The sequence below is a fragment of the Leptinotarsa decemlineata genome, unplaced genomic scaffold, assembly GCF_025532065.1.
Source record: "Leptinotarsa decemlineata unplaced genomic scaffold, Ldec_3_MD MMD2_tig00001973_RagTag_RagTag, whole genome shotgun sequence".
In the NCBI taxonomy this organism is placed as follows: domain Eukaryota; kingdom Metazoa; phylum Arthropoda; class Insecta; order Coleoptera; family Chrysomelidae; genus Leptinotarsa; species Leptinotarsa decemlineata.
In genome coordinates this window covers 1,173,871-1,187,278 of record NW_027412572.1, presented here as the reverse complement: position 1 = coordinate 1,187,278, position 13,408 = coordinate 1,173,871, and the positions used below count along the sequence as shown (strand labels likewise).

The window sequence follows — 13,408 nt, the reverse complement described above, 5'->3', positions numbered from 1 at the left end:
TTATCATTTGTACAATTTTCTCAGGTGCCCAACATGGTTTTCATAGACTGTTTTTTTTTTGAGCAGTTTATATGAATAGTTGTTATGTTGAGAAGTGTATACACGCTTTGGTTGAGATTGTAGTAGGGAGAAATGTCATTAGTGTCAAATACGTCATCATTATAAAAAATGAAACTCCTGGACACCGACATCAAAGGGACCGACGCTGAGTGAAACTACTGTATACAGAAATACTGTGATAATAACTGTCCACTTTTTCCCAATGGCGCCACCACCGCTCAACTATTATGATTTTATTCTTTAGTGGTGTGTTGCCAATCGGCTAAGGTATGCAGCGAGCTCTAATTTGCGTTCTCATATATTTTACGTATCTAAATATGGGATCGTTGCCAGACGGCAACAAGATGCATTTAAGGGTTAATGGTATTATTACCTCAGAAGCTTTTGTTGGATCAGTTCGAGTACAATCAATTCTGTCTATACTCGACCTCTTTCAACCTTCCTCTCAAGTTTTGGAAGATTCAACAGATGACCCAAGCGAGCCTATTGTAAAGGTTGTTTCATAAGGAAAGACGTGAAAATTAAAATAGCTGATGGAGTTTTCACCTCAGTCTATTGTCTTTCTTCTCATTCTGATTTACAATTGATAAATCGCTCATTATCGATACAGTTTGCATATCCTACATACATATGTTTGCAATACTTATTAGCAAAACGTAGTTGACCTAGTTATGAATGGAAATGATTAATGTACAGGGTGTATATACATAAATAAATATTGTAAAGAATAAGTACAATTATCTAAAGGGCACTACACTATAACGCTTGGATTTAGTAGCTATATTAGAAAGAGGTATTTATGTAGGAATCTTTTTTTTTGTAATTAATTGCAGTTGTACAGATTGAGGATTGTAGAATGAATTGAATATTTGAAATTATTCTTTAATCCAGTTTGCTGTATCTTTTGATTTTCATAATTGTATATTATCAAATAATGCATAACATCATAGTTTAGGTAGATATTTTGTGATCTATCGACTTTGTGTACTGATTTTACATTCAGAACTTATTTTCAAACATTATTTTTCGTGTACATTTTATTCCATGTGGAGAATTTTTCATTAATTGAAACGTTAACGGGTTCATATCCACTTCCATAATTAAATTGATAATTATAGGCTCCGTGAATTTTACGATTTGGCAATGTTGATTATTTCTATTGTTCCTATTGGTCAATCGAACAAGAAGCGGGAATAGCGTCGTTACGTCACCACCCTACCACATTCGATTTTTAATAATTAACGACGGGAAAACTACGGTATTAAGTGTACTGTTTTTTCAACTTAGACTATATACCAAAATTCATGAAACAAGTCCATTGGAGACACGAACATCACTTGCAACCTCGATAGTCTGGAACAGGGGTCTCCAAACTACGGCCCGCGGGCCAAATCCGGCCCGCCAGTATCATCAATCCGGCCCGCGACAGGCAATGATTTACTGTCATCAATACGGCCCGCGACAGCCAATGATTACCTAATTGTTGTTACTATTGCTGTGATAAGTTGAAGAAGAAAACAAAGAATGATAATTACTCGGTTTTATTTACTTGCAAGGTAAAACTCAACGACAGAAATGATGACAAAGAAAACTTAAGTATCTAAGTTTAAGTATATTAATAACTAACAAATAATTGAAATGAATCACAGTAAAACAAAAACACTAATGAGATTTATGTAATTATGATTTTCCACCGACAATACTTTGTAGTTGTGGATCAATTTTACTTGTACCAATTATCAAAAGGGATTTAAGCTCATCGGTTAATTGAGATCTGTAAACATTCTTTGTGTACTTCATCTTGGAAAACGTTTTCTCACACGAGTAAATAGTACCAAAAACAGAAAACAACCCACGAGCAAATTTATGCAAATTATCAAATTGTTCCAATGGAAGACTCTTATAAAATTCCAACAAAGATGAATTTTGATATTTGTTCTTGAGCATATCACTGCACAGTAAATCAATAATTTCCATTTGGACTTCCAGAGCCAGGGTTTCAATGTCAGAATCAAAAGGATTTTGAAAAAGCTTCATTTCATTCGCAATGACATCAAAATCTGAAAAACGAGAATCAAAATTTATCTTCACAGCACTCAAAGTTTCGATTGCAAAATTGACGGGAAATTCAGTCTCTGTAGTGTGGCTGAATATTTCACATGTTTCAAAATGTGTGAAATATTTTTCACGTGATTGCGATTGAAATAGTATTATTTTCTGCCTGAAGGATTTGATATTGGTGTATTATTCAGGGAGAAGCTGATTTTCTCCTTGCAATCTCAAATTCAGTTCGTTCATATGATTTGTCAAATCGACATAGAAGGCTAACTTCCACATCCATTCACTATTTTCTGAATTGGCAAAAAGGGCGCTGCTTCTCATTGAAAAAAATTCGATCTCTGGTCAAAGTTCAGAAAAGCGCTTAAAGACTTTTCCGCAACTAAGCCAGCGTACGGCAGTATAATATGGTAAATCATTTTCTCCAATCTGTTGAATGAACTCGCGGAATTGTCGGTGATTCAGTCAAGTGGATCTGATGAAGTCAACAACTGATATGACTGGTTTTAGAACTTCAGACATATCCAAACATTTTCCGCACAAGGACTGTTGATGAATGATACAATGTAAGGGTAATGGTTTTGAATCACTATCATTTTCTACAGCCTTTGACACAAGTGCAACCATTCCTTTATTTTTACCATACATATTTTTGCCTCCATCAGTTGTGATAGATTTCAAATTTCTCCATCGAAGGTTCTTTTTATTGATGGCATTTTCAACTCCCTTAAAAATATCTGCTCCAGTTGTCGTGCCGTGAATACTATCAATATCAAAAAGTTCTTCATACACTTCATAGCTTTTATCTACTCCGCGAATAAAAATCAACACCTGAGCAGTATCTGACACATCCCTTGACTCATCCAATACTGAAGAAAACCACTCATGATGTCCATTTTTGTCAGACAGTTGAGTTGATATATTTTCTGCGATGTCTTGCACCCTTCGAGCTACGGTGTTTGCAGATAAACTGACACTTTTAAATAAATTTACCTTTTCGGGGCATATTTCTTCGGCTATTGCAATCAAGCATTCTTTTATCATTTCTCCATCGGTGAATGGTTTGCCACGTTTTCCGATCTCAAGAGCCACACGAAAGCTGGTGCGAGTTGCAGACTCTTGTTCATTATTCGCTTTGGTAAACAAAAATTGCTGCGATTTGAGTCCGCGTTTCAAAGCTTCAAATTTTTCCTTTCGCAAACTTCCTGTATACTTGGAGTAACTTTGAAGATGTTTCGATTCATAGTGTCGTTCAATGTTTAATGTCTTTGAGAACAGCTATGGTTTCGTTACAAATTAAACATAGCGCCTTATTACTGGACTCAATCACAACACAACACCTGAGCAGTATCTGACACATCCGTTGACTCATCCAATGCTAGAGAAAACCACTCATGATGTCCATTTTTGTCAGACAGTTGAGATGATATATTTTCTGCGATGACTTGCACCCTCCGAGCCACGGTGTTTGCTGGTAAACTGACACTTTTGAATAAATTTACCTTTTCGGGGCATATTCCTTCGGCTACTGCAATCAAGCATTCTTTCATCATTTCTCCTTCGGTGAATGGTTTGCCACGTTTTCCGATTTCCACACGAAAGCTGGCGCGAGTTGCAGACTCTTGTTCATTATTCGCTTTGGTAAACAAAGATTGCTGCGATTTGAGTCCGCGTTTCAAAGCTTCAAATTTTTCCTTCCGCAAACTTCCTGTATACTTGGAGTAACTTTGAAGATGTTTCGATTCATAGTGTCGTTCAATGTTTAATGTCTTTGAGAACAGCTATGGTTTCATTACAAATTAAACATACTGGATTCAATCAAAAAATACTGAAAGTTCCATTTTTCTTGGAACGTTCTGCATTCACTGTCGATTTTTCGCTTTTTTTCCATACTAACAAATCACATTTAAAAACAATAAGTCAAATCAAAATACTTTTTTTGACGGGTGTTACTTTATTTCACAATAGACAGTTTCGCTTCCTTCGTCTTTCCTACGCAGAATAACTCGCAGTTGCGCCGCTAGCCTTTTTATATGCAATTAATACTGCCATCTCGAGGTGATCGGAATACACTAGCTAGAACCAGAACTTTCTCGAACCAACACGGTAATTCCAAATATTTAATTACGCCTAATGCCACCTAGCGGGTAGCTAGAAAAGATAGTACATAGTACCACTACCCGCCACTAGATGTCGTTAAGTTTCACTTTACACAATCATAATTGAAATGCAAAAAAACGTAAGTTTGCTAAGGTCACGCACTTTGCGACTATCCTAGTCTAGAAATATAGTTAAGGGCAGAAATTGGCCCTTGGAACAAACTGAAAAAATCATTATGGCCCGAAGGCTTCAAAGTTTGGAGACCCCTGGTCTGGAACATCGAAGAACGATTGGAGATTTGTATCTCTGTCATAAATACTTTCACATGAAGTGTACAAGTGACTTGGCATATTTGATTCCACCAAGAGCGGTACATATCAGGAGTTTTCGACGGACTCTGGCTGCTCATCTTCGAACTTCACTGTTCAATAACTAGCTAGGAGAACTGCGTTTATGTGGAATAAACTCCTTGAGAACGTTTTTCCAAATGAATTCGATCTCCAGCGATTCAAATCCAATGTGAATCACTACTTTCGCACAGGAACCGCTCTCAGAGGGCCTCAAGGATCTTTCCGTAGTGCTTGGTTTTGTTATTGACAAAAAAACTGTTTTTTCGGAGCTCAAAATTCGTAAAAAACGGGAAAATATAATATAAAACACAAGAATTCAATAGTCAGACCATACTATGTGAATTATTGGATCGTAGGTATTAAGAGAAATACTTTTGAAGTCCTTGGGTCCGTTCCAGAGTGAGTGGGTCTCTTCGACCCTCCACCGCAACCCGCAATTATTTATTGTGGTTCACACCTACCCGACCAAATAAATCCAGGTTCTCAACGAAACCGATCAGCTTGTATGGCGAGTGGTCTTTCAGGTCACATGGTGAGAGTACGGCTCTACAGAACTCTAAAAACCTGATTTGATCCCCAGCGGGGCAGGCACAAAGTTGCTGTTTCATCATTTTCCAAACAGAAGCGACACACACTGTCTTGCGACAGTCCGAGTCACAGCATATGATGATTCAAATGGCAGTGACCTGTAAGAAGCCCTGTTGAACATCGTAGTTCATTCCAATCCTGGAAGATTGTGCCAGAAGTCCATAAATCTTCTTGCCATCCAGGTGTTCAATCTTTGTTTGGCAAAGCCTAAAGCGATGCCGATAAAGCTACTTGCAGCACCCTGCTTTGTGAGGAAGTCAGTAGCCTCTTTGACTTCCAGGCCAGTATGGCCAGGAATCAAGACCAGAGACAATCTGTTAAGTCTTCCTATCGAGGAGAGTCTATTTTGGCAATTTGCTACCAATTTAGACGTTGCTTGACAGGAACCAAGAGATTCCAACGCCGCTTGACTTGTGTATGTGGTTGCATTCTCCGCACACAATTCAATAGCGTAAATTCTCGCTTGAAATACAGTCGTATAGGTTCCTAGGCAGGTTGATATCTCTGTCCTGGGTCTGCGACTGAAAACGCCTGGCCCAGAACCGGAAATTGTTTGTGATCTATCTGTGAACCAACAACTATCTGCTCTTGATAATTCCTTCTCCCGGGGGATCCACTCCTCTCTACTCGAAAACAGTACTTCATAGGGCTATAATAAGTTGGATATATTATATTTTTCTTCGAATTTTAAATACCAAAACACATGTGTTTTCGTATAAAAAGGGAACCTCCTCATCATCTTTCAGAAATAACCTTAAGGCCAACAGAGCCAAGCCATTTCATTATCTTTCGTTAAGGGACGAAAATATGTCATCCAGACTGTATACCCCATTCAGAATAGAAGTCAGAAAGCACTCAAAAGTATAATAAATATCGCAATTTATCTTATGAGCTCAAAATTTGACGACATGATAAAATGAAGCCATCCAAGTTAAGGGTCTTCATCCCTGAAAAAAAAGGAGTCAGAATCGAATTTTCTTATTCTGATTGAGGAAAGATTGTATGAGTGTATAAAGGAAAAATAATAAAATAAATATTTTTCGAATAGTAGATGAATAAAAAGTATTCTCTCTCTCATTTTTGGGCATTTTTCTTCAATTCCACCATCAAAACTAACGAATATTTTGGTGTTATTCAATTTCGGTATTGAAGCCTATCATTTTCTCAGTCAAACGACTTTCTCATTTTTCTTTTTAATGTTTCCTTTATTAATAAGAATGTGTTATGTATACGAATTTGATTTCCTTGCATTATGCCTTTCGAAATGGGAAATATCAAATTTTATCAAAGTCAACTAATAAAGTTTTGCTTCAGCCGTCGACTAGTGAAAACTAATTATTACTTTTGAATCTGGAGTCAGAATAGTAGATGAATTTCTTTTAAATGACACGCCCGTCAGGTAGCTCCTCCCACACGTCTGGTGAGGGAGAGAGAGAGTATCATAGAGCCATTGTAAAATGTAGCACAGGGTCGGATTGAGAATAGGAAAAGATAAAAGTTATTCTGACCGAACGAAAGATTGAAATATTAAAATTTCTACAATAACCAGATAGTTTTCAACTTACCTATCTGTATGTTTGCGTGTGTACACGTTGGTATCAAATCTTGCAAGTCTAATATCTTCCGATTGGCTTGAAATTTTACAGGTATTCATTACTAGGGACAAAACTTCATGATATTTTCATATTAAGAATTACTAAGATGGAGGATCTAGAATGTTGGACGAATTTCGTTATTTTTGATTTGATTACAATCAAAATTGGTAGCAAAAATTGTTGGATTTCATTTATTTCCAACAGTTGCATACACATCAGCGGAATTGAATTATTCACGATTGGTATTGACTTATATTGTCTAACCCTTTATATGGAATCAGACATATTATTTAAACTGTGGATCTTTCCTGCAAAATATTATATTCAAATCATTCAATTTTAAAAATATATCTGGCAGTATGAATTAATTTTGAGGAAAAATATGAGTAATTTACCCCGGAGAGCCCTAGATGAATTATTTTTGAGGATCCGACTATGAATCATAAAATCTTTCCGTCATTTCGAACTAATGCTGAAAATTGATATTGTGAAAGGACCCTTACTTGAAAGACAAAATCTGATACTTGATTCCTCAATTTTTTATTCATAAGTATCATCTGATTTTCTGAACACCCTGCTCATGTTTTCGAAAAAATAAATTTTGAACAGAACACGACTATAAATCACAAAATAACCCATAGCCATCTTTATGCTGCTATTTTGAATTCTTGAAATTTGATGAAAAACTCATTATCTTCAACCTCAAAATACCAGTGTTATATATAATTTGACAATTGATAACAAAACTCGTATGCCAACTCGAATTTCTGAATTCCAACAGAAAAATAACTATCTTCGAACCTTAAAGCCAGTCTTCCATAGAGCCCGACCAGATATCACAAAGCTAGTCCGCCCTCTTGAATTTCCGAAATTCAATAGAAAAAAATCACGCCTAGAGACTACAAAATACCAATTTTAAATCGAATCGGTCCATAATCACAATACTCGTCAGACATATTGAAGCCGTCATCTTGAATTCATTAATTTTAACTAAAGATTCATAATGTGCGACCCCGAAAACCCCATTGTACCAAATATGAATCGGATAACATAACTTGTCCGTCACCTTGAATTCATTAATTTTGACAATACATTTATATTTTAGGGCCCCAAAAAATCCACATACTAATTTCAAATCGATTCGGACCATAATCACATATCTCGTTCGATATCTTGGAACCGTCATCTTGAATTCGTTAAGTTTGACAAAAGATTCATAATCTCTGACCCCGAAAACTTCCTTATAGCAAGTCAAATCGGGCCCTAATCACAAATCTCGTCCGCATCTTGAATTTATCAATTTTGATAAAAGATTCATAATTTTCAAATAATCTGCAATTGTCGTGCAAACTTTGAGATCAACACGAAAACGAACATGTTTTTATCTAAAATGTAATTTGGAAGAACGAACACGTCGGCGTATAAAGTTCGGCCCTGGAATGCCCCGGCCGGGTCAAGTTAGAATTAGGAAGGAGTTTGTATTTATTTCATCGGGCGAAATCGCACTGCCATCTGGCGGTATACGTTTTCCTAACTAAAGGCTAAAGACACTTAATCTACATATGTTTTATTCAAGATAGCAAAAATATCAAAATTGACCCTTGCAGTGACATCTATATATCAGTAGTAGACTCAGGACATTAGAAATGTCGGGAACTAGACGTGAATTCTTGCGGACTTATTCGCCGGAGTATGAGGTGAGTACCAGTATTAGAAACAATTTCAGACTTTCCGATTGGTTAGAATGTTCTGAGATAAAATTAATTACATCCCCTAAGAGAGTTAAGGTGGTGAGGTTTATTGAAAAGATTCAAGTCAGTCGTGCGCGGACCCCAGGTCGTTTAGGGGCTCTTGCCCGAGGCAGTTGGCCCCTTTGGGGAGGTTGCTGGGTGAGCTATTGAAGGGACTGAGATGCTAGGTGTTTTAAGTAGAGTGCCATGGTGGGTCGACGATGTCCACCAGCTGAGGGAAAAAAATAAATCTACACTGGCCGCGGTGGGTCGATATTATCCACCATGCACTTTGTAACTTCTGGCCTCGGTGGGCTTGCGTCGTCCACCAGAGCCATGCTAAATATGCAAGAAACGAACTAAGATGCTTTTAGCAAGATTTCATCGTATTTGGTTTTAATCAATTGTATAGGTTCGCTACCCGCTTTCTATAATTAATTCGTGACAGTGTTCGTATCCATAGGCATTCGTTAGTGTAAATGACTTTGATGTTGGGATGTTGACCAATTGACGTATGATTAATTTTTGTGGTGGGTTCGATTACTCTATTTGTAACAAATATTTTTTATAATTTTTTGTTCAGTGAAAAAATGGTTGGTTTGGGTTAGTTTGGTTTTGTTTCAGTTATTTCAGAAAATCCATCTATTAAAAAATATACGGTCGGAAATCTTAATAGTGGGTCTAGAACGGTTTGGTGTTGGGAGAAAACTTCAGTAATATGAGGTAACACTCTTGCAAAATACTTCCATATTTTTAATACATTTTAGCTTACGGCCAGAAAAATATTGAAAACTCATTTTTATAAATTATAATTAATTGATACATTTTGTCACTAACTAATAATCAGTTTCTATTGTTACTGTATTCAATTCTAATTCATTCTTAATTTTAGACACTATGATATGCATATATTAGTGTATTAATTTATACTTTCAATTTGATAATAATTCAATTGTGTGGATACTGTAGTGGATTTTTCTGTTTGTATCCCGAATATATAAATAAAAATAAATAATAACTCAATGGCGGCCATTTTGAACATTTATTGGGGGGGTATATGATAGTTTTAGATTCAGTTCAAGGTGCTTCAAACAGACGAAGAAATTACTTGGTTTTCCATAAAAAAACTTTCTGGAAGCTTTTTGAGTCGCCCTGTATATTTGAAATACTAAAATAACACTTTAAATTATCCCACCTAACGTAGTGCTTCAATTTTTTCTTGCGAAAATCAGGAAAAGTTTATGATAATGGTTAAATGGTTAAAACCCGTCGTTTAGCCTTTATAATCGATGAAAGAAACTTTTCAGCCAAAACATCAAAGACAGATAATATTTATCCAAACTATATGTGAGAAATCTTTTATTCATACTAGCACTTTTGTAGAAACCTAAAGCTTTAAAAGTAGTCCGACTCTGCCGCAATACCATCACTCCCAGAACTAAGTGTTTCTTAACAGTTTTATAGGGGTAACATAGTAGCTAAAATACGTTGAAATGCTTGCTACTGATACCAATTCATTTTATAGAACGAATCCATTTGTAATGATAGCGATCCGGGATACTGAAATTAGATGAGTTGAAAATATGAAATACCGCACATATAGTGATATTTACAGCTGAAAAGTACATGAATATTATAACATTATATTATTCAGAATAAAGCTAGTTAAGTTTGCGACTAGAAAATTAATACGTCGACAGAGTGAATTTTTGTATAATTAATAATTTTACCGAAAACATTTATAAATGAGTGGCGCGCTTGAATTTTGCTAATAATAGGTTATATATTTGTCAATAAAATTTCATTTGCAGTTAAAATATCAATCTTCGAAGCATAAACAATGTCTTTAACAGTTTTATGAGTGCAGATATGGAATTTCAAAATGGCTTCAACCTTTCTATTTGTTAGTTTTCAGTTGGTGACATATCTATTATATTTTCCTAGTGTCCAATATAAAATTACTTCTTGCGTCTTCAAGAAATTATTTTTAACACTTTTTTATTTTATTGTTATCGTTTTCGGCTGTATTATATTTTATAACCCCTACTTGGAACTACTAAAAAACTCTTATAAAATTGTCTTCTGATTATTTTATAAGTATCGCTTAAATATGTTGCAAAAGTGCAGTAAGGGACGTCTTTACAAAACTACTTTTTAAGAGCGTTAGACAAATTTTATAGTAACTGCCAAAATGTTTATAAAACTGTTTTGTAGTGTTTGTAAAAGGCCTAACAAAATATTGAAAATAACTATAATGTTTTATAAGATGGTGCCAATTTCCTATTTATAGCAGTTTTATAAACATATTGAAAACATTTCTGGGAGAAATGCAGTGTTATAATTTGTTTCTCCGAAACGTTTCCGCAACTATTATAAAATACGAAATTGCTAGTTGGGAGGTCATCTGCATAAGCAGATCTACTTTTCTTCTGTCGAGAGCTGTAAATTTATGTGAATATTGAATACATTCTCGAAACATTTTTCTTAAAAAATTGTTTTGAAATTGGACTCGAACATTTGGAAAAACCCAAAAACTGAAGTGCACCTGAAAGAAGCCGCGGTTATCATGTGATTTTGAGATATTAATTTCTTTTATACGTATTTATGTCTCCTCGACACAGAAATCAGAGTTCGGGGAGACATGAAAACGTTTAAATCATCCACGTTTGTCTCAGATACAATGACAAAGAGTCATCTAAACAGCTTCTCAATAATTTCAACCAGAAACAACTCATTTGAAAAGAGTTCAGAAAATATATTATACTCACAGGAACTTCAGTCAAGTCTCTTATTCTTTCTTCTATACTCCTACCCTTTTTAGGTCTGATAATCATATAAATATTTTTCAAATCCGGACAAGATCTCAGCAATTTCTCAATCAGCACTCTACCTATGAAACCACTTCCACCTGTGATGAAAATACTTTTCCCTCGAAAAAATTCGGGAATCGATATGTCACCATTCAACCGTGTATGAGACATTGTTTTATGTGCAATGTTACTTTCTCATGAACTGAATAGAGTGAAGCGAAAAAATGATGTTCATGGTTCATTTGATATTCTAATTGAATTGAATAATAAGCATGTCCAATCTAACTTTTGACACTCTAAAAATATGGAAAATATAACCCGTGAAACCTTGAATTCAAATGGGATTAGTAATTATAATCTCATTCTTGTGAAACACGGCAAATCAGTATTGAATGATACAAACTATGATTTCACAATTCGACTGAGCATACTTGAAGACTGGCTGCAAATCAAATTATCTAAAATAAAAACAATCCATTCATGCTTGTCTCAAAATACATACACAGTAGGTTGAATGGACCGATGCCTATCAGAAAACAACTACTCCCCTGGCTAATACCACGAAGGGCGTTGGATTATATCCGACAGGTGTCAGTGCAGGATTGGCGATACAAATTAATATAATATTTTGGCAAAAATACATTGTTCAATGATACAAATTGTACGAGTCAATTTCCAAATAAATATAGAATTCCCACAGAAGGATATACCTGTGCGTGGGGTCTGCAGAAATTTGAATACTAATGAATACAATTTGAAATTTGAAATATAAAGTGGTATGAGTAAATAAATAAAAGGTAAGACGTTTTAAAATTATATCAGACATATTATTTTAATTATATCATCAATCTTCTTGTATGAATATGTGAATCAGTTTCTATGCATGTCACTATGATAGTAAACATTTTTCATATCAACGTGTTGGTGTATCTGAAGCCTTGGCAAGCCTAAGACCCAGGTTTTGAGTTTGTTCTTAAATGAATTATCACTCCTGATATTTTTTATATGATGTGGGACGAGATTATATAACCGAGGAGCTAGGTATGAGTAAGACCTTTGAAGGATGTTTTTCCTTGAATTCGGGACATATGAATTATTTTTTTGTCGAGTTTCATATTGGTGTTCTATTATCCTTAATTCATGTCTATTATTATGTTGTCTTATTATAGTTTTGAGAAAGTAGAGTTGTCTTATGTCTAGAATTGATGTTTCTTTATATAATGAGTCGGTCGGGTAAGTTCTTTTTTTGAGGTGGATAATTTTCAATACTGATTTTTGTGTTTGTTCTAGGTGTTTCAGAAAAGTTGTGTTTGCTGCTCCCCAAGCAATTATTCCGTATGTAAGGTGGGTTTCGAACAATGCATAGTATAGCATTCGCATCTGGGCTGTTTGTAGGTATGGTCTCACGTATTTTAATCTATATGCAACAAATCGTAGTTTTTTGACTAAGTAATCAATATGTGCATCCCATTTTAGATGTGCGTCAATATATATACCAAGGTATTTCAATTTATCCACTGATGAAACGGAAATTTCTACGTCATCGTATTTTATTGAAAGTGATTTGAAATCTGGTAGATTCTTGGCATACGAAGTGAAGGTAATGTAAAATGTTTTGGATATATTTATACTCAATAATTTACTTTCGAACCATTTAATTATTATTTTGAAATTTTTTTCTGCTTTTTGTTTCAGAGAATTCCAGGATTCCGATTGAAAAATGATTGCAGTGTCGTCAGCAAAGCTGATTATATCACCTTCCACATTCAGTGAGAACATATCGTTCAGGTAGATGTTAAAAAGTAGCGGACCCAAAACGGTTCCCTGAGGTACGCCGTACTCAACAGTGTGTAGGTCACTCTTGACGTCTTTAATTTTTACACATTGTTTTCTTTGATTCAGATAACTGCACAATAGTGAGTACGGTAGACCTCTGAATCCGATGCTGTCCAGTACTTCTAGCAGTTGATTGTGACTGACAGTGTCAAAAGCTTTTTCCAAATCTACGAATATACATAGGGATGGTACATTTTCATCTACGTATTTACTAATGTGGTTTGTGAGAAATGATATGGCGTCTACAGTTGATTTGCCCTGTTGAAAACCGTACTGATTTT

At 35.2% G+C, this 13,408-nt stretch overlaps 1 protein-coding gene across 2 annotated transcripts in view; it reads right to left on the bottom strand.

The window, feature by feature from the left end:
- Positions 1 to 11,521, bottom strand: part of LOC111516686 (putative fatty acyl-CoA reductase CG5065) — a 78,042-nt gene extending 66,521 nt beyond the window's left edge. The window contains exon 1 of one of the 2 annotated variants that reach the window (XM_074176625.1): positions 11,250 to 11,521. In XM_074176625.1, the coding sequence (XP_074032726.1) occupies positions 11,250 to 11,462 (213 nt within the window). In that variant the 5' untranslated portion in view covers positions 11,463 to 11,521. The remainder of the gene's footprint in view (positions 1 to 11,249) is intronic. The other variant, XM_074176624.1, reaches the window with a different exon arrangement.
- Positions 11,522 to 13,408: the final 1,887 nt, after the last annotated feature.